At 34.9% G+C, this 26,358-nt stretch overlaps 2 protein-coding genes and 1 pseudogene across 2 annotated transcripts; 2 read left to right on the top strand and 1 right to left on the bottom strand.

Annotated features, from left to right (window-relative positions):
- The first annotated feature begins 1,679 nt into the window (after positions 1–1,679).
- On the top strand, positions 1,680–6,142 carry LOC111372276 (TITAN-like protein). Its single transcript, XM_022994527.1, has 6 exons — positions 1,680–1,850; positions 1,939–2,248; positions 2,388–2,464; positions 4,459–4,507; positions 4,711–5,129; positions 5,903–6,142. The coding sequence occupies exons 1-6, from the start codon at positions 1,680–1,682 to the stop codon at positions 5,921–5,923; spliced, it is 1,047 nt and encodes a 348-aa protein (XP_022850295.1). The 3' UTR covers positions 5,924–6,142.
- An 11,617-nt stretch (positions 6,143–17,759) lies between these two features.
- On the top strand, positions 17,760–22,397 carry LOC111372255 (annotated as a pseudogene).
- A 303-nt stretch (positions 22,398–22,700) lies between these two features.
- Positions 22,701–25,866, bottom strand: LOC111372247 (protein argonaute 1B-like). The gene is made up of 12 exons (XM_022994493.1): positions 25,859–25,866; positions 25,793–25,817; positions 25,578–25,743; positions 25,216–25,475; positions 24,980–25,122; positions 24,293–24,355; positions 24,112–24,175; positions 23,848–23,983; positions 23,677–23,750; positions 23,503–23,597; positions 23,312–23,343; positions 22,701–23,034 (listed from the first exon to the last, which is right to left on the bottom strand). Exons 1-12 carry the CDS (start codon positions 25,864–25,866, stop codon positions 22,823–22,825), a joined length of 1,278 nt encoding a protein of 425 aa, XP_022850261.1. The 3' UTR covers positions 22,701–22,822.
- Positions 25,867–26,358: the final 492 nt, after the last annotated feature.

Below are 26,358 nucleotides of genomic sequence, written 5' to 3'. Positions count from 1 at the left end.
AGGGGATATAGATTAAATGAACATTCCTCAATCTTTCTGATTTATTGTTATGTTTTTCAATCTAAATTGTATTTAAAAGATAAAAATAATATTTTATCTTAATCTTTGTGTCCCACTCAAGTATCGTCCCATCCTCGCTCTCACCTCCTGAAAATCTCTGACAAGACATCTATTTCTCTTGATCTAATTGAATTCAATTAGGTGCATTGGCCTCTTGATTAATGTCAATTTGTTTTTTTTTTTTTTAACTAATAAATTTGCCATTTGTGCGGTTGTTTAGTTGAAAAATAAAAAAATTAGACCAACAGAAATAGAATTACAAAGTATTATTTGATATTTAAACAAATCAATATTTAAAAGAAATTTACTCTGTCAAAAAAAATAATAAGGAGAAGAAAATTACAGGTCACAAGCTAGCCAGACTCGTGTACGGGTTGGGCCTGCTAACCAAAATAGGCCCAATTATGTAACGAAGGATGGGCCTGACACGGCCGGAGTTTCTTTGTCTTGCTCTTTAAAATCTTTATTCGCTTCTTGGATTGTGCATTGTACCTTCGCGACGGTGGAGCTCCCCCACAAAAGTCTGCATCTACTGGTGGCGCACAACCGCTTCCCTGTTGCAGACGTTAGTAATGGCTGAACAATTTCAGAAGAAGAAACCTAATCCTAACAATAACAAGAATGCTAAGAAGAAAAACTCGGAGCAACATGAATTCGAATTCTGTCAGGTGTGTAAAGTGAACCACAATCAAGGCCGCCGCCACATTTATTTCCCCAGCCACAAGAACTCACTCTCTTCACTTCTCATGCGGTTCCAATCCAAGCTATCTGATGTGCGTTGAAACCCCAATCGCCCTCCGTCCCGAGCATGCGGATCGCGGCCGTCTGTGGTGTATTTTTTGTGATTGTGATAGTCTCGAGCTCGATAGTACCTTCGCATGGTCAGTAATTTAAATAATTTTTGAAAATTTTTTACTCAATATTGGAAGCTTAGATTGTTGTTCTGGTTATGGTTATCATTGTTCTTGTTTGAATGTTTGAGGGTTTCAGTGGCAATGCGATCCGGCATCTGGCTAGTGAGGAACATTGGAAGAGAGTAAAGGGGTTTATGTGGAAACATGGAGGCGAGAAGGACCGTGTGGACTCTTTTCGAATTTCCAAGGCAGATTTCGCGAAGGTAAATATCGAACTCAGATCATAAATCTCTATCTGTTCGTGTGTGTGGACATGCTCTGGCGCTGCCTCGTCTCTTCATGTATTGTTGGTTATGAAATTTGAGGCTCTCTTTAAGTCTTGAGTTCAGCAAGGAGAAGAAAGAGGTAGAGGAAAAGTGAACTGGATTTTGTGATGTATTTCTAAATACATTTTTGTGTTTTTTTTGTCTTGAAACATATAATTATGAAAGTTTTTGTGTTTATTTGCTAACATTGAAATGCCGAAAAACAAATTATCTGTTTAGTATTTGAGTCCCGAGTACAGAGAAGAATTACAAGTATAGTTTCAAAGCACTGGGCTAGACTTGTCATAGTCAGTGTGAAGTCTGGCTTGGAAAAATCTGTGATGAGAGTGTTGAGAAATATATTTTGATATTCAGCTTGTTCCTTGACATAAAAAACTCAAATGCAACATATCAATACTCTTTCATTTAGAAAATTCAATTAATATGATGTTTCAATTTGATGGATTATGCTTACCTTCTTTTAGTGTATCTTCGTCATCTCTTCCGTGAATTGCATAATTGTGGATTAATCTACAATCCAGTTTTAGTATTCATGCTATACTCTTCTATAGTGGAGAACATAAGTTGCTTTGATTGTCTTAGCAAATCTATATTGCGTTCTCCCGTCTTAGTTCGTAGCTGTTTTTCGATGGCATATTATATTGTACTTCTTAACAGCGTCGTGATATTCGGCTCCCCTTGGTTATTTGTGCTTGCAGTGGGAGAAAAAGTGCAATGGTTTGAAGACCGAAAGTGCTAATGCTGAATCTCATGGAACATTGATTGGTCCAATGAATGATATCCACAATGAACTGAACTTTGACTCTGTTAATAGTTTTGATAAAACTGATATCCAGTTTTTTTATTTTAACACCTCAAAAAGTGTTGTGCCTTTACAAAGCTATACAAATGAGAGATCTCAGATATCTTACTCAGATTTATCTCGAGTCTCAGAGGCTGGCCCTCCTTTACAGAATATGCTTGGGGGCACACAAGTGGGAGATGCACGTGTTTTGAAAAATTCAGCAGGTCTATATCCGTGTTACTGTTATGGTCTTTATTATAAACCGTCCTTACGATGTTAGTATGCTTTATAGCTCCATGTATTACATAATTTGCATCTCAAGTAATTGGTCTTGATGATCTATGATGCTTATGTTATGAATAGGTTATGTTGGATATCAACATTCATGCAACACTCTTGTCGGGGCATGCTTATCCTCTGGTTACGTCATTAATGGATCTGTAAGTTTATTGTTAGTATAATCTTAATTAAGTTTTCCTTCACTTTCTGTTTCTTCTTCTATATTCAGTTCATTATTCTTGATAATATGTTTTTATCGCAGTATGAATTGTGTTCTAAATCATAAACTATTTTTGTAAGACCATTTCCTGTGCATCAATTGTGATGGACAAATGTAACTGTGAGATCAAAGCATATTGGTTCTGTTTCTCGTTAGTTTCAATAGCCTCACTGAAGTCTTAACATATATTCATCTTGAGAAAGCATATAAAACTGTGTTTCTTTGGTCTTATTCTTGTTATTTATCTATATGAACTTTCTTTGATTATACAAGAAACTTCTTGATATCTTTTGTTGGGAACTTGATCTCCTGTATCCTTAATGCACTTTGCCAAATGCTTCAAATAGCTTGCTGTGAGCTATAGGCTTATGAATAAGTGCAGATGTGGTTTATTTTATTATGTCAATGGATAATCAATGTCTCCATATTACAAATTGTTACCTGCTTTCAAACAGATTCTAACCATAGATCCTCATCATATAAATGCTAGGCTCCTAAGATGCCACAGTGTATTTGTTTTGGATGGAGGCTACAATTACTTGGGCTATTTGGTAAAAAATGGGTTGAAGGTAGACACAAGCCACATATCAAATTACCCGTTTAGACCAGTTAATTAATTGAGTGGACATGGTGGTTAGCTTTTCACCAGATATCAATTTAAACCCCACCCTCCTGGGAAAATGAAAGCCAATAGATTGACTTGGGTTGGTAGTTTTGGGGAGGCAAATATGCCCTGGGAGGTAGGGGAGAGAAGTGAAAGAGATATAGGATGAGAGAATGAAAGTTGGAAGACCAAAAGAATACAGACTTGGTGAAGGGGGTCAGGGAATGGAGAATAGCAAGAGATAGGTAAAAACTAAGTAAATTATCTACTTCATTGAAGTTTGGTTACTGGACAGCTGCATGGTAATTGAACCATGTGGACATCCCTAACAATCACTCTAACAGACCAATAGAGCAGGTGTCTTCACGATTTTATGTTCTAGATTCCTCGTCGATTCTTCCCATCGTTCCTTTTATTTTGGACATCTCACTTAGAATGCCTCGCATTCTTTTCGATCTTGTGCCCAGTACACTGAACACCAACAGCAATTTTCATGGCTTGATGTTGGTGCCAAATGAGGCAAAGGTCATTATCATGCCTTTTCTGATGAATCGTAGAGTTTTATGATTTCATCAACTAAACTGGTTATCAAATGAATTGTAATTACAATTGAAACGATCGAAAAAGAAAAGTAAAAACATGGGCTTTCCCCTGGTTATAAGATTTCAGGTGTCACTACCCTAGACCATCAGTCTAATTTATACTTAACTCCTGCTATGAGAGGTTCTCGGTAACACAAAGTTGCTGTGAGGTATGAGTCAAAAGATTTTCAGTAAGAGAAAATGCTATTAATCTATGATTATATTCATTGGTAATCAAGAAAAGCTGCATGGAGTGAATAACAAAGTATAAGCTACCAGTGAAGAGATTCTTGCCCAGGATACCTGGCATTTGATAAACTTCCAAGTTGTCTGTGTGTGAGAACACACCAATTTACCAAAATTAGCTGACCATATTATTTGTAGAAAAAGAAGAGAACTTAGGAAATATGTTTTTTTTTTTTTTTACTTGGCAGTATCTTTGATTCGTTGAGTATTCTTGCATTTAGTATAGTGAACTGGCGAGACTTGAACTTCCAATGTCTTTTTTAACAGTTCTAGGATGTTTGTATGTCTGGCAATACTCTTTTTTCAATCATAACTTACTAGAATTTTGAATTTGATATATTTTGCTGCTATTTTTGTTCTTTGATTAGCTTACCAAAAAAAAAATGTTCTTTGATTAATATATTTCTTAGTCAATTTGATAGTTGACTGCACTGTATTGCAATAAATATTCTGGCGAATATTATTATTATATTATCAGTATAATACCTTTGCTGGCGACTTTAGCAGGTTTGCCCTGGTGAAAGAACAGCTAATGGAGTGAGCAGTTCTCAGGGTAACATCTATATCTACAGTTCCTTGCTTTTCAGAATGTATCTTCGTAGCTTCATGCTCAATTTGCTCGTCATAGTCTAGTTGTTTATGTATTGAAATGCTACAGATTCTTCTAACCATTTAATGGGAAACATGAAATCAGTTTTAAGCTTTAGTTTCAAGAACTTTTTTATGTGTTTATTCATTAATGCAATTTGACAACAGTTTTGCAAAACCTTACACAAATAACTTCCTTACCCCGAGAAGCAACTGAAGGAAATGTTCATACTGGAGCACCTCCTCCTTGGTTTGATGCAACTGAAGGAAATCAGCAGGACGTTATGCTAAAACCAGAATTTAGCAATTTTGTTTCCCATTCAGGGAAGTCCTCAAAATTAAATCCAAAACGGGTTGGAGCTGCTTGGGCAGAGAGAAGAAAGAAAGAGCTAGAGCTGGAAAGGAAGGGTGAGCTTGTCACCAATAATTTTGATGCTAATTGGCTTCCTAATTTTGGTAGAGTTTGGCAATCGGGTACCCGAAAAGAATCCAGAAAAGAATTTCACAAGGAAAATAAATCATCTATAGAGGTTGAAAGTAAATCGGAGAAGCTGATCTCATTGCAGCCTTATATCAGCAAGCGAATGGTAAGATTTGCATCTATTGTGCTATGTATCATATCGCCAATTTTTATAATGCTCTTCTTGAGTCTATATTTGGAATCATTACTTCTTTCAAGAATTTGTGTTCTCTATACAAATCGGCTTTCCTTTATCTATATACGTAACCTGGACTAAGCTATGAAATTTTAGTGTGTTGCTTGTCTACGGGTAACTAAGTTTTATTCTCAATATATTTTAGGTCAGCTGTGTGAATCCTTTTTCTCTGTTCTACATGATCCATTACCTCGTATGTAGAAAGATTAAATCAAATCAAATGCTTTGCAAATTGATCAGGCTTATTCCCTCTTCTGAGTTGTTCTATTGACTATCGTCAGTGGGAAATTTATGATTTCAACATCCTTAACTTCAATATTCATATGTAACATGGAAAAACAATCGAGAAAAGTCGTTAAAATCAACTTCATACTAAACATTTTAGACCATTACCTGTGAATTTTTTGGAACTCTCAGGATTGCTTTTTGGCAGGTTGGTTATATACAAACCCTCCCCCCTCCCCTCAAAAAAAAGAAAAAAAAGAAAAAAAGAAAAAGGGACGACGAAGCTTTATTTCCACTAAATTTGGAGTCGGCTACATGAATTGTTTTTTCGAACACTTTGTACGATTTATTGTCATGTGTTTTTGGAGTAATTTTTTAATTTATCTGGGAGATTTGAAATTTTACTGGAATTTGTGACTATTGATAAATAACATTTTTGTTCTCTCAATATGATTTTCATCTGTGGCTTACTATTGCAGCGCAGAGATGCAAGTGAATAATGCTTCTAAATCATATTGTCCATTCACCGTGCTACATCTCTGTTTCAATGTTGCTTATGATGTATATTTTCTGTTTCTACACTCGTCGAGACAAAGGTAATGGAAATCATTTTCATCATGTAGCTCAATCTTGTAAATGCATTGTATCTTTAACCATGCTAGCAGTGTCTTGAAAATTAATTAATTTGAATGGTTTTGTGCTATTGGCACGTGTGACTCTGTACCTGTATTAGCTGAATGTTTTTTGGGGAATTTGGCCAATTAGCTTAGTTGGACATTGTATTTGGCGCGTTTGACCAATAATAAAAACAAAGGGAAAAAAATGCAAATTATTTTAGTTGGCATACTAACAAAATTCTCCTTCAGTTATTAAATCAATAACCCCCAGTTTTCCTTGTTTAATCTTGTCATTTCTTTTCCAAATTTACTGTAAAACCCTAGTTTCTATTATTCATGAAAATAATATATTTTTCCCCGTTTCATCTTCTTCAATTTTAGGTTCTCAAAATTACAATTGTCCATTTTCATCTCTTCAATCATCGTTTTACTACCCTAGCATCGTGTTTTTATTAAATTTTTCACTTATTTTGGGTATCTTTTGAGTATGTGAACAAACATTTGGTTAGCATATCATCTACATTGAAAAATCTCATTTAAATTTAAAGAGAAAAGTAAGACAAGGAATCTCATGTAGATTGTACTATTATTATTGAATATAATATTAAATAATATTTAGTTGATGTTTTCGTATTTAGTGTGTTTTTTGTGTTGTCTACGACCATTGGATGATAATAGCACTCCAATTGCTATCTAAAATGTTGAACATCACTCCAATCGTTGTTTGTTACGTAAAATGCTACTATAGTCGTTATCTACTTTAGTTTAATTTTTCAACAAAATTATCTATAATAATGGACTCATTAATATATATAACACATAAAGATAAACTATCACAAAGAACAGTTAAAATAACGTAACTTTTATACTATTAAGTTGTGAAAGCACAAGTTGTCCTATTCACATGTGTTGATTAAGTTAATAAACATACTTCTGAACTTTTATAGATGTGTGCATATTACAACATATGAAAGCTTAACTAATTATTTCTTAGGGCACGAATGGGTCGTGGTTGTTCATACTCGTGTTTATAAACGTAACATCACAAGTTCTGTATTCATACCAGTAACAACACTTGTGTTCCGAAATTTTTACCTATATTTTAATTTTTTTTTTCAACAAAGTAATATTTAATAATGGACTCCCTAATGAATGTAATATAGAAAGTTTGATCATGTCATAAAATAACTTAAATGAGTTTCACTTATTGATTCTCTGAGTATGGATAAGACATGATTGCTTGTGCTCGTGTTTACACACGTAATTGAACAAAGGTTGTTTTCATATCAGGTGTCGTTCTGTTGATTTTTTTTACATTTTTTATTTTAAATGCAACGACATCCAACAACAGATCACCTAACATGTGTAAAACATGAAGGTTGACCATGTGAAAAAAAGATAAAAATAACATAAATTTTATGTTATTGAATTGTTGAAAGCACAAGTCATCCTATTAATTCATTTCGATTAAGTTGATGAGCAAATCTCTCAATTTTCGTAAATTTCATGTGCATATTACAACGTAAATAAGTTGCACTTATTATTTCTCAAGGCACTTGTGTACCGTTACTGAGGTGAAAATGTCCATGAAAACATAACAAGTATTTTACTAAAATAGAATTTTTAACACCAGCATATTTCACTATCGAAGGATTGTAGTTTCTAAACAAACAATATGATAACGACACATGTGACATTATTAGAAACATAAGTGTCCATGATAATGGCACAAGTGTGACGGAACTTATAAGAGGGGCATGAGAATGACTCAAGTGTCTTTATGTTTGTTACAAGTTTTCATGAGAACAAAACAAATGTCGTTACTAAGATGAAAATTTTTATGAAAATGGCACAAGTTTTGTTATATTTGTAAATATAAGTGTCCAGGAAAACAAACATATGCCATTACTCATATGAAAATGTTTATGAAAATTAGAAGATAGTATCATTACTTACATAGAAGCAGTTATAACTCATTCACATCTAGTGGCGAATCCAAGATGGACAGTCAGCTAGGGTGAACGTTGACCGTTGACCATTGACAATCAACAATCATAATAGCGATGTCATTTATTAATATTTAATTAAATAATATTAGAAAATTCAATATATATAAACTAAAACGTAAAAATTCTATACGTATGAAAATATAATTCAATACAACTCAAATAATAAAAATATCACGTCTAATATATATGTGTGTGTATGTGTGATACAACCTTACTCCATAACGGTAAATTTAGATTACTAGATTCTAGGGGGTCTCATATTTTGAAAACCTTACAATATTGCATAATTCTCAACTTTTCAAAAAATAATAATAATAATAATAAAAAAAAAATTTCTCTATGTAAACCACCAAATTGTCATTCAACCAATCATATCCCATTTTATTACGCAAGTCACTCTTGATTAGATTCATAGTAGAGAATACCCTTTCGACACTTGCAATTGCCACAAATAATATCAAAATCAAGGTGATCAGCCTACAAACTAATGAAAAATAACAAGAACTTCTTGTTTCAACCAACTTCTAAACTATACGACATATACAATTGAGATTAAAGAAAGTTTCAACCATTCTCTCAAACATAAGAAACTTGTCAAGTTAAAGTCTAAATAATAAAAGCTCTTCACTGTTGAAGTCCAAATGATAGAACTGAGCAAAACGTACCAATTTATCCTTTTCAAAAGCTACAAATGAATCTATTGAACTTAAACACAACATGCAAGTAAGGAGCTCAGTAGTTGTCTCTGGAAAGCGATCGTCAACTCTTGTAAGATTGAGTCTATCACGTGACAATACAAATCATGTAAGTCACTTGCTGAGCTACAAGCCTATTCGGAACAAAGGTATGTCTACCAACATAGAACTCAATCACCCTACTCAACAAATTATCTCAACCATTGTCTCTCATGTCTGCAACGCATACTTACGCAAATTTAATAACGTCATAGCATTCTAAACATCCTGACATTTTTTTTGTAAAGCTTGTGAAAGATATTCTGTAATTGCAAGAATTTCAAACATAAAATGTAGACTGAATACAAACTCAAAATCTTACACAATGCTCATCTGTCTCATGGCCATTGATTTCTGATCTGCATTTATGCCACCTTCTGATATATCCTTAAGAATATTTATGATCGCATTAAACATATTAATAATACAAGTAATTGTCAATAGATAGGAGCCCCATCGAGTATCACCTGGGTGGGCCAAACTCATTTCTTAAAACTTACCACTTCCACCGTAAAGTTCCCCGATATTAAGTTTTTCCAGAACATCAGAATGATAACTTGCTCGAAGAGCATCTATACGTTTACATGATGTAATAACCAAATTCATAATAATGGAAAGCATGTTAAATAAATCACCAAGCATATTATTCTTACATGACACAGAAACAATTACCAACTAAAGTTGGTGAGCAAAGCAATGAACATACATAGTATATGGGTTCTCTCTTAAAATTAAAGCTTTCTAGCCATTAAACTCACCTGACATATTGCTTGCTTCATCATAACCTTGACCTCTTATGCTAGATATGCTCAACTCATGTGTTGAAAACATTGCATCAAGGCATCCTTCATTGATTGGGCAGAAGTACTTGTGACATGAGAAATGCCCCCCAAAAAGGCTCATTCACTTGCCTACTTTTGTCAACAAACCTAAAAACAACTGTCATTTGTTCCCTTATAGAATCATCACGAGCCTCATCAACCAATATTGAAAACAAAGAATCACCCACCTCATTGATAATAGCCCATGTCGTCTATACGGCACAATGATTAACCATATCTTTTTAGATGGTTGGTGAGATCATTTGGTCATTTCCAGGAGCAGTACTATATAATACCTGTTTAACTTCCTCACAACGAGCTGCATACCAATCTAGTAGCACTATTAGATTCCTCTATTAGGATACTCTTTCGATTTATCATGACCACGAAATGACAATCCTTGCATCAAGAAGAGTCTAGCACAATCTAACATCGCAGTCAACCTCGTCCTATAACTTTTTAGTTGACTACTATTTTGGTAAAAAAAGCAAATTTTGATCAAATCTATATTTGCTCAACGGATACAATCGACTTATGGGAAAACTCAAATTTCTACCAAGATAACTGGAAGTTCCAACTAGTCAGAATCCTAATGAACCTAAAAAAGGGATAATGGCCCTGTATAAATTAGAAATGACATAGTACACTTTATGAAAGCTTGATTATAAGCACTATCAAAGAAACTGACATAATCTTTCAATGTCTTTTTGTGCTTCCAATCCCTATAGCCGATCTTAGTGAATATATGTCCACCCTTTTGACCTCCTATATCAGGTTTGAACAAGTAGCAATACAAACAATTAGCCGCATCCTTTTCTATGATATACTCCAACCAATAAAATTCAAAGAACCATTCTTTTCGAAAACATCTATTGTCATTTCCCATCGGTCTTCTTGGAAAGTCATGTCAATGTTGTTGACAAGGACCTTTCTCTAAATATGTCATCCTAACATCATCTCTAATATGAAGATCATATGGCTCGATAGGGGGCGTTTCCTTGGATTGGATATAAGATCATCCATATTGAATTGAGCCTGAAACTTCTTTGTGTTAGTTAACAACTCGTGTCCTCAACTAGAAGCTACGACGGGACTAGATGCACCACTAGAACTAAAAGAACTAGGTATGGACTTTTGTTTCGATCGAAGAAATTGTTCCACGACTTGTAGAATGTCCCAATTTATCATCAATTAAAATTGATTAAACAACAGAGTATGTATAGTTGAATTGAGCCCAACATCTTCTTCATTAATTTTTGTCACTTATCCCTAGGTTCCTAAACCTAAATTCCCAAATCACAAATTCACAATTCTCATTTCTTTGTCAATTAACTCACAAAACATAAATCATACGGTGGTGACTCGTCGAGTCCTCGTTGTCACTCATTGTCACAATAGCTTCGCAAATCGAGCCAAAAGGTGGAGAATGATCGCATACTGTTTGTCTCTGCTTCACTTCCATTTGGATTTTGGTAGACTTATAGATATGATATATCCATAGACCAGGGTCCATGAATTGGGCCCCCATCATCAAGTATCACCCCATCCCTCATCATCCCAAAAAAAATAATAAAAACTAAATTTACCCAACCAACAGTCATCTTCCTCTCCTTTCTACCATCACCGCTCCACCTCAGCAACTGGAGCCCCGTGGTTACTGAAATTTCCAACGAAGCTCAGCATGCATGTTCGCTCCCCCAGTCGAGTGTTAGCTCCACCACTGTTCACATCCCTAGAATGATATAGGAGACATCTATGATTCACCAACTTGATATCATATAATTTATATCAATTCAACCATTATTTCTCACATGATTAACATTTTTCGTATATAATTTATCAAAAATACGAGAAAAATATAACGACACGGGTGTCATTATTGAGCAGAAAATGGCCTTGTGTCTTTCTAATTTATAAAGACGAAAAGTAATCACGCCTCATCCATGCCGCGAGAAACAATAAGTTAACTTGTTAAGTTGTAAGATAGACATTACATTTACAAAAGTTAAGAGATATGCTCATTAATTACATTCTAATGAAAACAATCAAACCACTTCTACTTTCATCAACTCTATGATATAATATATGTCATTTTAATCGTTCTTTGTCAAGTGATCGACCTTTCTGTTTTATGTACTCTAACTGTCCAATGCTCGAGGTCATTGTATTGAAAATATATCAAAATATAGAAGAAATAAATAGAATGACAAAAGTGACTTGGAAGAAAATGGCATTTATATCATTCTATTTTCAAACACGATTATAGTAGTCACACCCCATCCGTACCCTGAGAAACAATAAGTTGAACTCATTTAAATTGTAAAATGGACATAACATATACAAAAGTAAAGAAATAAACTTATTACTTATATTCTATTGAAAATAATAGAACCACTCGTGTTTTCATCAACTCTATTATATAATTTATGTCATTTCAATCGTTCTTTATTATGTGATCAATATTTTTTGTCTTGCGTACGTTCGGGGTCCAATGTTTGAGATTGTTACATCGAAACAAATCAAAATATAAAAGAAATCAATAGAATGATATAAGTTGGTTCTTAAGAAGAAAATGGTCATTGTGCCGTTTTGTTTGTAAACATGATTATAAGCAACCACGTCCCGTTCGTGCCCCAAGAAATAGTAACTTTAACTCATTTAAGTTGTAAGATAGAAATATCATTTAGAAAAATTGAAATATATGCTTATTACTTATATCCTTACTATATAAAAAGGAGAATGTGGAGTTACTATTGAAGTGAACAGTGAATTGATCAATTTTATCTCACTGTAGCCTTTTTAATGTTATTTATTCCATTTTATTTATTGCACTGTAGCCATTCCTTTTGTTTCCCCGATGTTTGAGCAAAAACGACACCATTTTTTTGATTTAATTGGTACAGTGATATTTCCCCTTTCACACTAGAAATTCTTTTACTTTTTCACAATAATGTTTCTTCTTCTCTTCTCTTTTTCCTAGAGTTTCGTAAAACGAAAAGAATTTTAAATAGAAAAAAATTATTTATAACATGAAGAAAAGAGAAATTTTAAAACAATTTAAAAAAATAAATAAATGAAAACTACGAAAATTAAATACTAAATATATAAAAATTATTTAGTTAAAATTGAAAATTTAAGTTTTTTTTTTATCATGATGAAGAGAAAATAATTAAAAAGAATTTTAAATTGAAAAAAAATTATAATGCAAACAAAAAAAATAAAAAAAAAGGATGGAGAGAAAAAAGAAGTTTTTAGCTTAAAAAGAGAAAAAAGAAAAAAATCTGGATAGAGAGAAAAAATGCACAGCACGGAGAGGGCACTCTCCATGCACGGAGAGTCCGTGCACTTCATAGTGTATTACAATTCTGTGCATAAATAGAGAGGGGCAAGGAAGAGCTAATTGAGCTAAAATTTCTAAAAATCTGAGTTCAGTGACATTTTTTAACTCTCGGTGGCCAAATGGAGTCTTGATATCCCTACTATAAATATATAGATAATAGATCCTTCCATTTCTGATAGCTTTTTCATAACAAAGAAGAAGAAGCTATTTCTTTCATATAATATGTGACTTTATGTATGAAAATATATTAAGCCATACCTTAGACCACCTAATCTATCAATTACACCCATACTTTGACTTGACAAGGTACTACACTTTGGTGACAAAAATAACTTTCAATAATGTACAAAAATACATAATGGAAATGACAACAAAAGTGACATTATATCAACACTCCTCCATGGCACTTTTGTTGGAAACACCAAGACATATCCTTAATATTTCAAACTTATCCTTGGACAAAGATTTTGTGAAAACATCTGCATATTGATATTCAGATTTGCAATGGACCAGCTTCACTTCACCATTTGCTTGTGCCTCTCGAATAGCATGATACTTGATCTTTATATGCTTTGTCCTACCATGATATACGGGATTCTTGATCATAGCCACAGCTGATTGATTATCACAGTTAATGACAGTAGCTTCCTCTTGCTTGTGACTCAAATCTGCCAACACTTTTCTTAGCCAAATTGCCTGATTTGTTGCCTCGGATGCAGCTATATATTCTGCCTCTGCAGTAGATTGTGCAACCGTCTTTTGCTTCACTGAGTTCCAGCAGATGGGACTTGATCCCAGGTAGAATATATAGCCTGAAGTGCTCTTCATGTCATCACTTGATCCAACCTAGTCACTATCAGAGTAACCTGTTAAAACATAACTTTTTGATCTCCTAAACCAGATTCCAAGATCAATAAATCATCTAATATACCTTAGGACTCGTTTAGCTGCTTGAAAATGAAGATCACTGGGCTCTTGTCTGAATCTGGACAGCAGATTTGCAACAAACGTGAGATCAGGCCGTGTAATGGTTAAATACAAAAAAAATTCCACAAAACTTCTATACACCTTTTCATCACTCTTCTTGTTGTCATCCTCCTTCATCAACTTCAGATTTTGAACAATAGGTGTATTAACGGGCTTACATTTCTCCATGCTAAACTTCTTCAGCACATTCTCAGCATATCTCTGCTGGTTCACAAAAATCCCGTTTTGAGTTTGATAAATTTCCATGCTAAGGAAATAATTTGCAATCCCCAAATTTGTCATCTCAAAGACTGTCATCATTTCATCCTTCAACTTGTCAACTGTCTCTTGATTGATCCCAATTTCCAGCAAGTCATCAACATACAAGGAAATGATGGTAGTTTCATCCTCCCTTTGCTTGAAATAAAGTGCCTGTTCATTCACACATTTAGTGAATCCAAGACTCATCAAATGATCATCAATCCTACTATACCAGGCTCTTGGAGCCTATTTCAAGCCATACAAAGCCTTCTTGAGTAGATAGACCTTGTTTTCTTCTCCAGCAATAGCAAAACCATCCGGTTGTTCAACATGTATCTCCTCATTCAGCCAACCATTTAGAAAGGCAGACTTGACATCTAAATGATGAACTCTCCAGCCTCTTATAGCAGCAATTGCAAGTAATAATCTAATGGTTTCATACCTTGCAACAGGGGTAAATGTTTCAAAATAATCAACCCCATATTGTTGTTCATAGCCCTTCACAACAAGTCTGGCTTTGGTTTTATTAAATGACCCATCTGCATTCAACTTAGTCTTGAACACCCATTTTATACCAAGGACATGCTTATCTCTTGGTCTATCAATTAGCTCCCAAGTTCTATTCTTATTGATCATTCTCAGTTCTTCTTCCATAGCAGCCATCCACACTTGAGAATTTATAGCCTCAGCAAGATTTGATGGTTCCAGTAATGCTGTGTTGCAGTTGGCGTATATATCAGCTAATGGCCTTGTTCTTAGCACTGGATTTTCTAAATCAGATCCACTATCAGCCTCTAAATGATCAAGTTCAATCCCTACTTCATCATTGCCCATTTCATCTACTTTATTTGTGACCATTCTTGGAATCTGAGACTGATTTTCTTTGCTGGTCTCCGAGTCAAGTTCCCAATTCCAAGATGATCATTCATCAACCTTGATATCCCTGCTGGACATCATCTTCTTTGATTGAGGATTATACACTTTATAGCCTTTTGCATTTTCACAATATCCAATCACGATACCAATATCAGCTTTCTTACTCAACTTATCCCACTTCACATCTGGTATATGTACATAACAAAGGCTTTCAAATACCTTAAGGTGGGACACATCTGGTTTAACACCATTCCAAGCTTCATAAGGTGTCATTTTATCCAATGATTTTGTTGGCAATCTATTTAGTAAGTACACAGCTGTATTGACAGCTTCTGCCCAAAACTCCTTAGGGATGTTCTTCTCCAACAATAGACATCTAGTCATCTCCATAATTGTCCTATTTTTCCTTTCACAAGCCCCGTTTTGCTGGGGAGAATAAGGCACAGTTAGCTGGTGTTTAATTCCCATTTCATCACAAAATCTGTCAAATTGATTGCAGCAATATTCAGTGCCATTATCAGATCTGATAGCTTTAATTTTTCTGTCACATTCATTTTCCACAAGCGTCTTAAACTTCTGAAATATACCAGCAACTTGTGACTTCATTTTCAAGAAGTAAACCCAACACATTTTGGTTTTATCATCAATAAAAAGGACAAAGTATCTACTTCCATTCAATGTTGGTACCCTCATTGGACCACACACATCTGAATGTATAAGATCAAGTTTATTTTCTGCTCTCCTAGCTGAGTTTTTTGTCAAACGGCAGCCTTGATAATTTTTCCAATTGAGAAGTATCACACACACATTCATCCTTACTGATCTTAGGCATATTTTTTACTAGCTCCAAATCATGCATTTGTTCAAGTGACTTGTAGTTAGCATGCCCAAACCGTTTATGCCACAAAGGTGATTCATTCATAGTCCCAATGAGTGCCTGATTTTTCACATTTCTCAGTTCCAAATGAAAGCTTCTATGTCTCATATCCACTTTCATCACTTCTTGATTTAATGAATCAAGTATAGTACACATATTGTCTTTAAATATAAGCATATGACCTTTCTCAATTAACTGGCCGACACTTATCAGATTCTGATCAATTTTAGGGACAAAAAGAACATTTGAAATATACTTGGTAACTGATGGAGTTTGCACAGAAATTTTGCCTACCCCCTTCACATCCACATGTTCTCCATTTCCAACTTTCACACTGGACCTGTATGCATTATCTAGCTCAACAAAAATGCTTGAATCTGAGGTCATATGATGAGTACAACCACTGTCCAACAACCAAGATTCATTAGCATTTCCAATTTTTGAACTGATTGTTGAAAACAGATGCTCCTCCAGTTGCCGTGTTTGATCCTCTGCCAACCGTGCTTGCTGTTGGTTCGGTTTTTCCTTCGAGTTTTTGCACACTTTTTGAATGTGACCAAATTGTTTACACCCCCTACATTGAACTCTAGGTCTATACCAACACCACTTGGGTGAATGACTAGATTTTTTGCAATGGGGACAAGGTGGATAATCCACCTTTTTATCAGTAGCACTTCTGCTGTCATCAGGTCTCCTTCTTCCAGGCTGGTTTTGCTTCACACCATAACTGGTTTGTGCCTTAAATTTTCCTTTAACAAAAAAGGCTCCTTCTACCTGTTCCTCTTGCCTCATCAGATGTCTTTGTTCAGTGGCTTGCAATGCATTAACAAGTTCAGCCACAGACATTGAAGACAGATCCCTTGAGTCCTCCAGTGATGAGATTTTAGCTTCAAACTTCTTAGGCAAGCTGATAAGAACCTTTTCCACAATTCTCTTGTCACTTGACTCATCTCCCAAGAGTCTTATTTGATTCACAACCTTCATTAATCTGTCAGAATAATCTTTGACAGATTCAGTCTCCTTCATCTTCAGACTCTCAAACTCTCTTCTTAGGTTGAGCACTTTCATTTGTCTTGTTCTTGCATTTTCCCTAAATTCCTCTTGCAACTGATCCGAGGCCTCCTTTGCTGTCTCACATGTGATGATTCTGGTGAAGATTGCATCAGATACGGCGGATTGAATGTAAGACAAAGCTTTAAACTTTTTTGCTACCTCCTCACCATGCTGTTTCAACTGAGCAATGGTTGGATTAGCTCTCAATGGTGGAGGTTCTGTTCCTATTTCAGTTATCTCCCACAAGCCATAAGCCTTCAAGTATGCCTTCATTTTAGCAGCCCAAAAATCATAATTATCTCCTGTAAATGCAGCAGGCAATGGTTCTGAGAAACCACTTGAGGCCATCACTCTTGAATCTTCAAATTTACTTGTCTGAGATATCACTGATTAGTTGAACCTTCAACCAATTTTTTTTTCTCCCTTCAAAGACCATAAAGTGCTCTGATACCACTGATAGCTTTTTCAGAACAAAGAAGAAGAAGCTATTTTTTTCATGTAATATGTGACCTTATTTATGAAGATATATTAAGCCATACCTTAGACCACCTAATCTATCAATTACACCCATACTTTGACTTGACAAGGTACTACACTTTGGTGACAAAAATAACCTTCAATAATGTACAAAAATATATAATGGAAATGACAACAAAAGTGACATTATATCAACAATTTCAACAAACCATACACCCTTCTGCATTTAATTGTGATATTTCATTTTCTTGACTTGTTTGAAACAAAGATGGGCGAAATAGAAACCATAACTAAAAGTTTGAGATATGCCCAATGAGCCTCCTCAGGGTGGTTCCAGAAGTTTTGACCATGATGATGATGGCCATCTTAAAAGAACAGGTATTATTTTCTTTTCATCTATTTTTATATTATGTTTTTTATGATTTTGGCTTTATTTTAGCTAATTTTTACGGTGTTATGTGTATTTGAATAGGAACTGTGTGGATTACAAGTGCTCACATAATAACAGCAGTGATTGGTTCTTGAGTTCTGTCCTTGCCTTAGGCCACTGCTCAACTGGGATGGGTAGCTGGTCCATCTCTGATGATCTTGTTCGCAGTTTTGACTTGCTACACCAGTGCGATCCCAATACTAGAAAAAGAAACTATACTTACATGGATGTTGTCATATCCAACCTCGGTAATCTCTCGAGTGTGGACGGCCCTAATATCACTGTTATATTTCATACTTATCTTCTTCTGATACTTGGAACTTTCAGGTGGATTTCAGGTGAAAATTTGTGGAGCAATTCAGTACTTGAATCTTTTTGGAGTTGCCTTTGGTTATACCATTGCTTTCTTTGTAAGCATGATGTAAGTAAGAGCAAGAAAAGCTCGGTTTCAGTGCAATTTTGCCGTTCAAAATCATTCTTGGAAATTTTACTGATTCATGAAAATTAATAAATAGGGCAATCAAGAAATCCTATTGCATCCATTCAAAAGGAGATAATAGTCCTTGCAGAATTTCAGGCAATCCTTACATGATCGAATTTGGTGCTATTCAAATATTTTTCTCTCAAATCATGGATTTCAGTCGAATATGGTGGCTTTCCATTGTTGCTGTAGTCATGTCTTTTATTTACTCAACTATTGGTTTAGGATTTGGAATTGCCAAAATTGCAGGTAGAGGAGGAACCCCTTTTTCATTTTTCTTTTATCTTCTGCTTTAAAAGCATTAGATTTATTTTTTCAAGTGTTGTAACCTAATATTTTTTGCTATAGAAAATGGGAAAATTAAGGGAAGTCTCTCTAGAATTAGCATTGGCATTGTCACTCCAATAAAAATAAAAAATGGAGAAGCTTACAAGCAATTGGGTATATAGATTTAGCCTATTCTTACTCTCTCATCCTTATTGAAAATAAATTATACAAAAATAGACAATATATAACGATCAATATTTTAACTTTACACTATTTAATTTTTAAAACACGTGCCTAATTTAATTTTGAGTTTTTATATTCCCAGATGAAGCAAGGATTTCTCTCGAGCAGTACGAGCTGAGGTTGTGAGTTTTGTAAGTCCCACAAGGAATTTTAGAAGAAAGCAATGTTGCTCTTAAACAAGTCCAAAATTCTTGAGGAAGAAATAAGCAATCTGAGTTGAGGTTGCAAGTGGTAAAATGCTTTTAGCCAATTTTTTTTATAAGAAATTTCAAAGCAATCCGGAATTGAGATTACAAGTGCTACAACACTTATCTAATTTTTATAAGAAATTTCAGAGAAAGAAATATGGATTAATCTAGCATAATCCTATAGTTACAAAAGTGGTAATTTTGATCTTTAACAGAGAAATCTTCAATTTGTAAGCTAATGAAAACACAATAAATACAAAACTCGTGCAACGCACGTGAAAAAGACTAGTTCTAATAAAATGATAGAATCACACGTGCTTTCATCAACTATGTATTATATAATCTATGTCATTTCAATTATTCTTTGTCACATTATCATCTTTTTTATCTTACATACGTTAGAGGTCCAAAGTTTGAGCTTGCTGCTTCGAAAATTAATCAAAATATAAAAGAAATCAACAGAACGATACAAATGACATTATTGAGAAGAAAACTATCCTTGTGTCGTTCTAATTTTAAAGATGATTATAAATAGTCATGGCCCATCCGTACCTCGTGAAACAGTATATTGAACTCATTTAAGTTGCAAGATAAAAATAACATTTACAAAAGTTGAGAAATATGCTCTCTAATGGAAATAAATAAAAGGGTTTGTGCATTCATCAACTTTATATCATATAATCTATGTCATGTCAACTGTTTTTTGTTACTTGATCAACATTTATGTCTTACGTACGTTAGGGATTCAATGCTCAAGGTCGTTGTGTTGAAAACAAATCAACATATAGAAGAAATCAACAGAACGACTTAAGTAACGATACTGAGAAGAAAATGACTTTTGTGTCGTTCGATTTTTAAACACGATTATAAATAGTACGCCTCATCCGTGCCTCGAGAAATAACAAGATAAATTTATTTAAGTTCTACATAACAAATAATTGTTGTACTACCCTTTTTTAATATAACGACTATAATGATGTTCCACACTGTAGATAATGGCTGGAGTGCCATTATCATCTAATAGTTGTAGAAAAAAAACACTGTACATACGAAAATCAGTAAGTTCAAAATGTCATTCCATATTATATTCAATAAGAAAAGTACATGTACATGAGATTTGTAAAAATACATATCTTGTGTCTTCAAATGCAATTGAAATTTCAATGTAGATAATACCAAAAGTTCCCAAAATTGATGAAGAATATAATGAAAAATGTGATTTTATGGTAGAAATCAGAAAGATGAAAGAGACGAAAATGGTTGATCATGATTTTGGGGCCCTAAAATTGAATTGGCAATGTAATTGAATCGATAAAGATGTTAGGCACCGTTTGATAGGCCAAAATTTTCTAGGGAAAGTGGAAAATCAATTCCAACTTTGAGTTTTAAGGGTGTTTGATACCATTTTTTTCCATGGAATTACATTTTCTAACTTTTCTTGGGAATTGAAGCTTTCTTTGTTTTGAAGATATGGTGGGATTGGCTTTCCCGGTTTACTGTAGCACTTGTTTTTCATTTTTTTTTAATTTGTAGTGGAAACAAATTTTAAGATTTATTGTAAAAAAATATTTTCCTTTAATTGATAATTTTCATATAAAACAAAGTTAAACGAACATCCAAAGATAGATGATTTTCTTAAATTTATTATTATTATTATTATTATTATTATTATTATTATCATCATCATTATCATCATCATCATCATCATCATCATTATTATTATTATCATTATTATTATTATTTTGGTTTTGGCAATTGAAACAAATTTCATTCCCAATACTAGTAAATTTTATCCCTTTAATTGACAATTTTCATATAAAATAAAGTCAAACGGACACCAAAAAACACTTTAATTTAAACATTTTTCATGTGAAAAATTATACAAATCAAACACAATAATTTATAATTCCCAGGAAAACATTTCCCATCAATTCAATTCTCTGAAATTCTTTTTCTTTCCACCCAAATTCCAACTTTGCAATCAAACGGACCCTTAATGTATTTTTCAACGGTGGGAATATTTATGACATTTGACATTGTTTATCTATGGTATTTTACAATTGGAGGCTATTTGACCAAGAATTCTTGGAAGCATATTATTTAACCAAATAAATGGTTTGACTGGGCTACTTAACCAATTCTCCTCATGTTTTTCACATTTACATCCTTAATACCACGTTAGACATTAGTCTTTTGGTAATGCACTTTATACAAATTGCCTTGTGAACTTTCTTGCCCATTTATAAAGAGCCAATTCAGTCCATCTTACTGAGCCTAAGCACCTGTGGGAAAGAAATCAAGGATTGAATGGTGGAAATGATCTAATCTTCTAATGGCCTTTTGTGTCACTGTCTCTACAACTAGAAATTTGGTAACCCGTTGTTTTAACTATTCATCTCGTAATGTGTCAATGGCTCGATCTAGTCGAATACAGTTTTTACTGATTCCATATTAATATAGAATTATTCCATATGTACCAAATGAGGGTACCAAATGGTGTGCCCCTCACAATGCATGCGGCCTCCACATGAATTTAAAAATGTCAACATGTGGTCCCCACCCCTGTTGTGAGTAGTAGATAAAAGATTCAACAAAAAAATTCAGTACGTGTAGCATTGTCCATTAAAATATATGAATCGAATGCATTGAGATGAATACAATGGAAGAAATCATAGAAACGTCTAAATATTACAAAACGAACCACCTTATTTGAAGGGCAGTGAAAGGAAAGATCCCATCGTATTACAGGGTAGTTTAACAAGCAACCAAACCAACGCAATGCAAAATCCATCCGCTTTCAAGCAGTTGTGTGAGCCTTTTAAGTGGGGAAAGATTGAGGTAAATATATGATAGCTAGAACTTGGGAGGAGAGCGCTTCACTTGAAAGTGGACTGTGTAGGAATAGATCACAGATTCAAAAGTTTGTTTGGTCGTATGATCAAACGAACTGTAAGAATTTCACACGTTACACCTTGTCGCCTCTTCGACTTGGACTATGCTGCAGTTACAGAATTGTAGCTTCACAAAGGGTACTAGATTACTCACAGTAGGGAGGCTAGGAAATTTTTTTTGGCATTTTTTATTCATGGCTGGAGCCCACATGTGTGACAATCTGGTGCAATTCTATGGACAAATTTTCTGCACAAGTGTCTTTTCCCCTTCGACTAAGATCTTCTCTAAAAAAACCTACATAAAAGCGGATAATATGAACTCAAAAATTATATGGAGTTTTGCTAATTGTTTAACCTCCTCACAAGAGCAGAGCCCACGACCAATAAAAACAGCTCTAGAAAAATATTATAATTTTACAGTACGCGCTAGAGATAATGACTAGAAACTTCTATAGATTTATTATCTCATAATTCAACTTGACGAGGAGAGAATCAAAGTGTGATCGATAAAAGAGCACGATGTATTGTCTCTACCTTTTCAAGTAGGAATCATCTCTCAAGTGTCATGACCCTCCGCTCGGTACTATGATATCAACAAAATGTAGAAATGCTTCAAGGTTTTAGCACAGAGAGACGTTGGAAGCAGTTTCAGCTCCTTTAAACTTCAAATGATCCAAGCAAAACATCTAACATTAACTTAAAACTCCAAAAGCCTTACAAAATGGATAACGTCTTACAAACCATAATTCAATGCAACACAACCAAATTCAACAGAAGATACAAATCATGTTTCAGAGATTCAGTTGGTTAAATAATTCAGTTCGACAAACAAATTAATAACAAAGCATCATCAACGTTGAGAACGCGCTTAACAATAGAACATGACCCTCTTCACATTATCTCTAAGCTGAGGCAGGGGTCTAACAGCAGCATGTGCTGCAGCTGACCTTGTACTCCTTGGCCCTGGACCAGCACCTTGACCAGCAGCCCCACTTGTCATTGACCCGCTGTCCGATGTATCCGGCTCCATGTAGAAGCGTGCACGAAAAGCAGCCAAATGGGCATAATATGCAGGAGACACTGTCAAGTATAAGAATAATAAGATCAACAGTAATACACAGCCCCTATTTGGTGGGAATTAAAATCAGATTTTCAGTAAAATTTTATAAAAGTTGACGAAATGTGTGGTTGAAAAGTTGTGGAACCCATGAAAAATGTGGTTAAAATTAATTGTTAAATTTAACTTAGATTAAAACCTGAATTTTATTCAGTACCAAGCAGGGGCATTGTTTATACACGAAAAATTAAAAAATAAATAAATAAATAAATTATGGAAAGCCAATGAAAAGAAACCTACCAATGGAAACAGAGCGTGTGCACCTCGCATATCTACAAAAGATGAAAATGAAACCAATAAGCAATCATACCTTAATATGCTTTTTTGGTAGGTGGTATTATTCAGCTTGGAATAGTTTATTCTACTGTCTGATCCAATCCAGAAAAAAAACATATGCTAAGAATTCATAAGAATGGAGGACAAGCACTTACGTGTAGCAAAGGTTATTGGTAAGTGACTGAAGAGCATCAGCATTGAATTTGTTTTCATCCCATAGGACATGGTAATGAGCTGGCCGGCTTGTACCCTGCAGTCAAATGGATCCTAATAAGCAGTCCATCAAGAAGAATGTAAATTTCAAATTAGGTAGAAGTATGGAGAGAGACCTGTATCCCAGCGTGGCTACAGAGGTAGAAGTCGAACTCGGTAGGGTGGCAGATCTTAGAATCTACGACAGTGCCTGAAAATTTCATAGAAATAAGAAAAAGGAATGGCATTTTAATAATTAGTCAACCATGAAAAAATATAACTAACAGGAATCAAGTCGAAATGTATACCGGGGAGTATATTTCCACTTCGATCAACTGCACGCCTGTCGTTATGGTTATTGGGAAACAACCTAGTATGATGACGTTTCTGAACCACAACAAAAGTAACAGTGGGCTGATAGTTTGGTTCCAAAGATGCACATGCCTGAATCGGGTTGAACAAAAGTAGCAGACAAAAATATTGGAATTAGCTTTCAAACATATAACCTTAAAATTGTAAATCGATTCTCAGACACGTAAATGACAACGCAAGAAATCGACAAGGAAATTTACCTTACGGATTGCATCGAGTTCATAAAGCAACACTTGATAAAACTGCCCTTCACTGACACTGTCCCTGGAAAGGGAGAAGATATGGTGACGGGAAAGAAAAGAGACGTGGAGACAGTAGAACTGTAGAAGGGATACTTCACAGGACACAGGACAGAATAATAGAAACGTTATTCAACAATACCTGTAGAAGATAATTCGTTGTGGCTTCTGTCCAGTTGCTCTACGGAAAGAAATAAGCAGTTCTCTGAATAACAGAAGCACAAAGATGATTACGAAAAGGTTGGATTGCAATTCCCAATAATTTTAAAGCAGACGCTCACTATATTGCTAGAATGCACCAACATCCCTAGGCCAGCGAGTCCGACACAAACCCATTGCTGACACGTGTAAGAATCACCAAGTGGCATGTCAAAATTATCTTTGATTTTTACAATTAGACACATCAGTAACACATTGCAATCAGACACCCACAAAATGAAGTAGCATGTCCAAGATATTTTATTGATTCTGAATAGTTGAACAAGTTGCTCACACAATGCCAACACACTAGGAGATAAACCGACACGTCCTCGACGAGTGTCAAAAACCCTAGGTGGCATGTCCTAATTATTTTTGGTTTTGTAAGGCTAGACATGCCACCGACACATTAGGGATACATTATCCACATGCTGGAATTAAGAAAAACAAATTTACTTTACTATATAAAAAGAAAAATTAGCCTGTAAGAATGCGTCAGCATATTTTTGAGAAATTTTGTGCTGGCGTATCAGTGTCGAGTCATGTCTTAACACTCGTTTCCACTTCGGTGCTTTTTAGCTATATTGTAAAAAAAGAATCAAGAAACTTTTATTTCGAGGCGTTTGCATACTTGATCATGCCACCAGTAATAGTCCCTCTAACCGGATCTTGCCAGGTTTTATACAAATCTTGAATCAACTCTTGCCTATGGGCTTGAGCACAGACCAAACCTGCATATTTTGTAACTTCCGGCCAATCTTGGGAAGCAACAACCTCAAAAGAATGCTAGTAATCATAAGACATCTCAACCGAGAAAAAGAAACATTAGAGGTCTCCACCTTGAAGTGGTCAAATAAAGCTTCCTACAGCAGCAATGGATGGGCTAGAGTCCTCGCCAGGGTGGGGATGGGTAACATCAGCACCAAAAATGATAGTAGGCCGATCACTGACGAGGGGTATGCGCCTAGAGATGGCATCAACCAGCACTGTGTTTCTCCCTCCAAACTTCACATTAATCTTCAGGGCCACATTGGCAAGATACTGTGTGCTCATCTTGTAAACATGCTTCTGCAAACAGCAGTGGGAGACAATGCCGAGATCTGTCTCACATATCCGTTTTAGATCACCTGTGCAAACGACAAACGAATAAAAATATCAGTAAAAGAAAACACGATCCACATTCACAAAGAAGTGATGGCATGTATGTTTGAAAATTCATCCTTTCGTACCATAGAGAGATCCATTATTATCAGGTAAAATAACAATTAACAAGTCAAGGTCTTTTCCATGGGGATGCAGTTTTGTCATGACATCATGAAACCTAGATTTTAAGACTCTTTCCACCCGATCAGGGCGGCCACTCACAACTGGCAAGAAAGGCTCCGGATTGTCAGCCTGTAGAGAAAAACATAAAATCAGAGAGAAATAAGACTAAGTAAAATACTGCAAGACATAAGTGATTTATCCTTCTGATAATTTTCGAAGGGAATTGCGGCTCCACGATATTGACCGAAACATGATTTTGGAACCTGGAATTAAGTCATTAATAAGAAGAAGTGATGAACTTCCTTTGTCGGAGGAAGGCTGGAACAATCCTGTCATTGAGTTAGTAGAAGATGGTTTCATTGACTTGAAGAGTCTAGAGCTAATCCTTCTGGATTCTGAGTATCCTATTGATGCTACAGGCTCCATTCCAAGTGGCATCTTCGGCAATTTAGAATATCTGGAATCCAGGGGTATGCATTATTTGAAAGAGATACACAATGGAAATCTTCCAAGGATGGAACATTTGACAAGGGATGTTTCCCGTCCTGCACTATTCCACAACCTCAAAGAAATTACAGTAGATGATTGTGCTAAAAGTAAAAGAATGTCTTCGGAGTCAGTTGCAAAATGCTTGTTTAATCTCCAAAATCTAAGTATATCGTCATGTCCGTCGTTAGAAGAAGTTGTTTCAACGGACACACAAGAAAATGAGATTACTGAACCTCTTTTGTTCCCAAAGCTGTA

This window comes from Olea europaea, chromosome 2 (genome assembly GCF_002742605.1).
Source record: "Olea europaea var. sylvestris chromosome 2, O_europaea_v1, whole genome shotgun sequence".
Classification (NCBI taxonomy): Eukaryota; Viridiplantae; Streptophyta; class Magnoliopsida; order Lamiales; family Oleaceae; genus Olea; species Olea europaea.
This window is presented reverse-complemented; position numbering and strand designations above follow the sequence as displayed.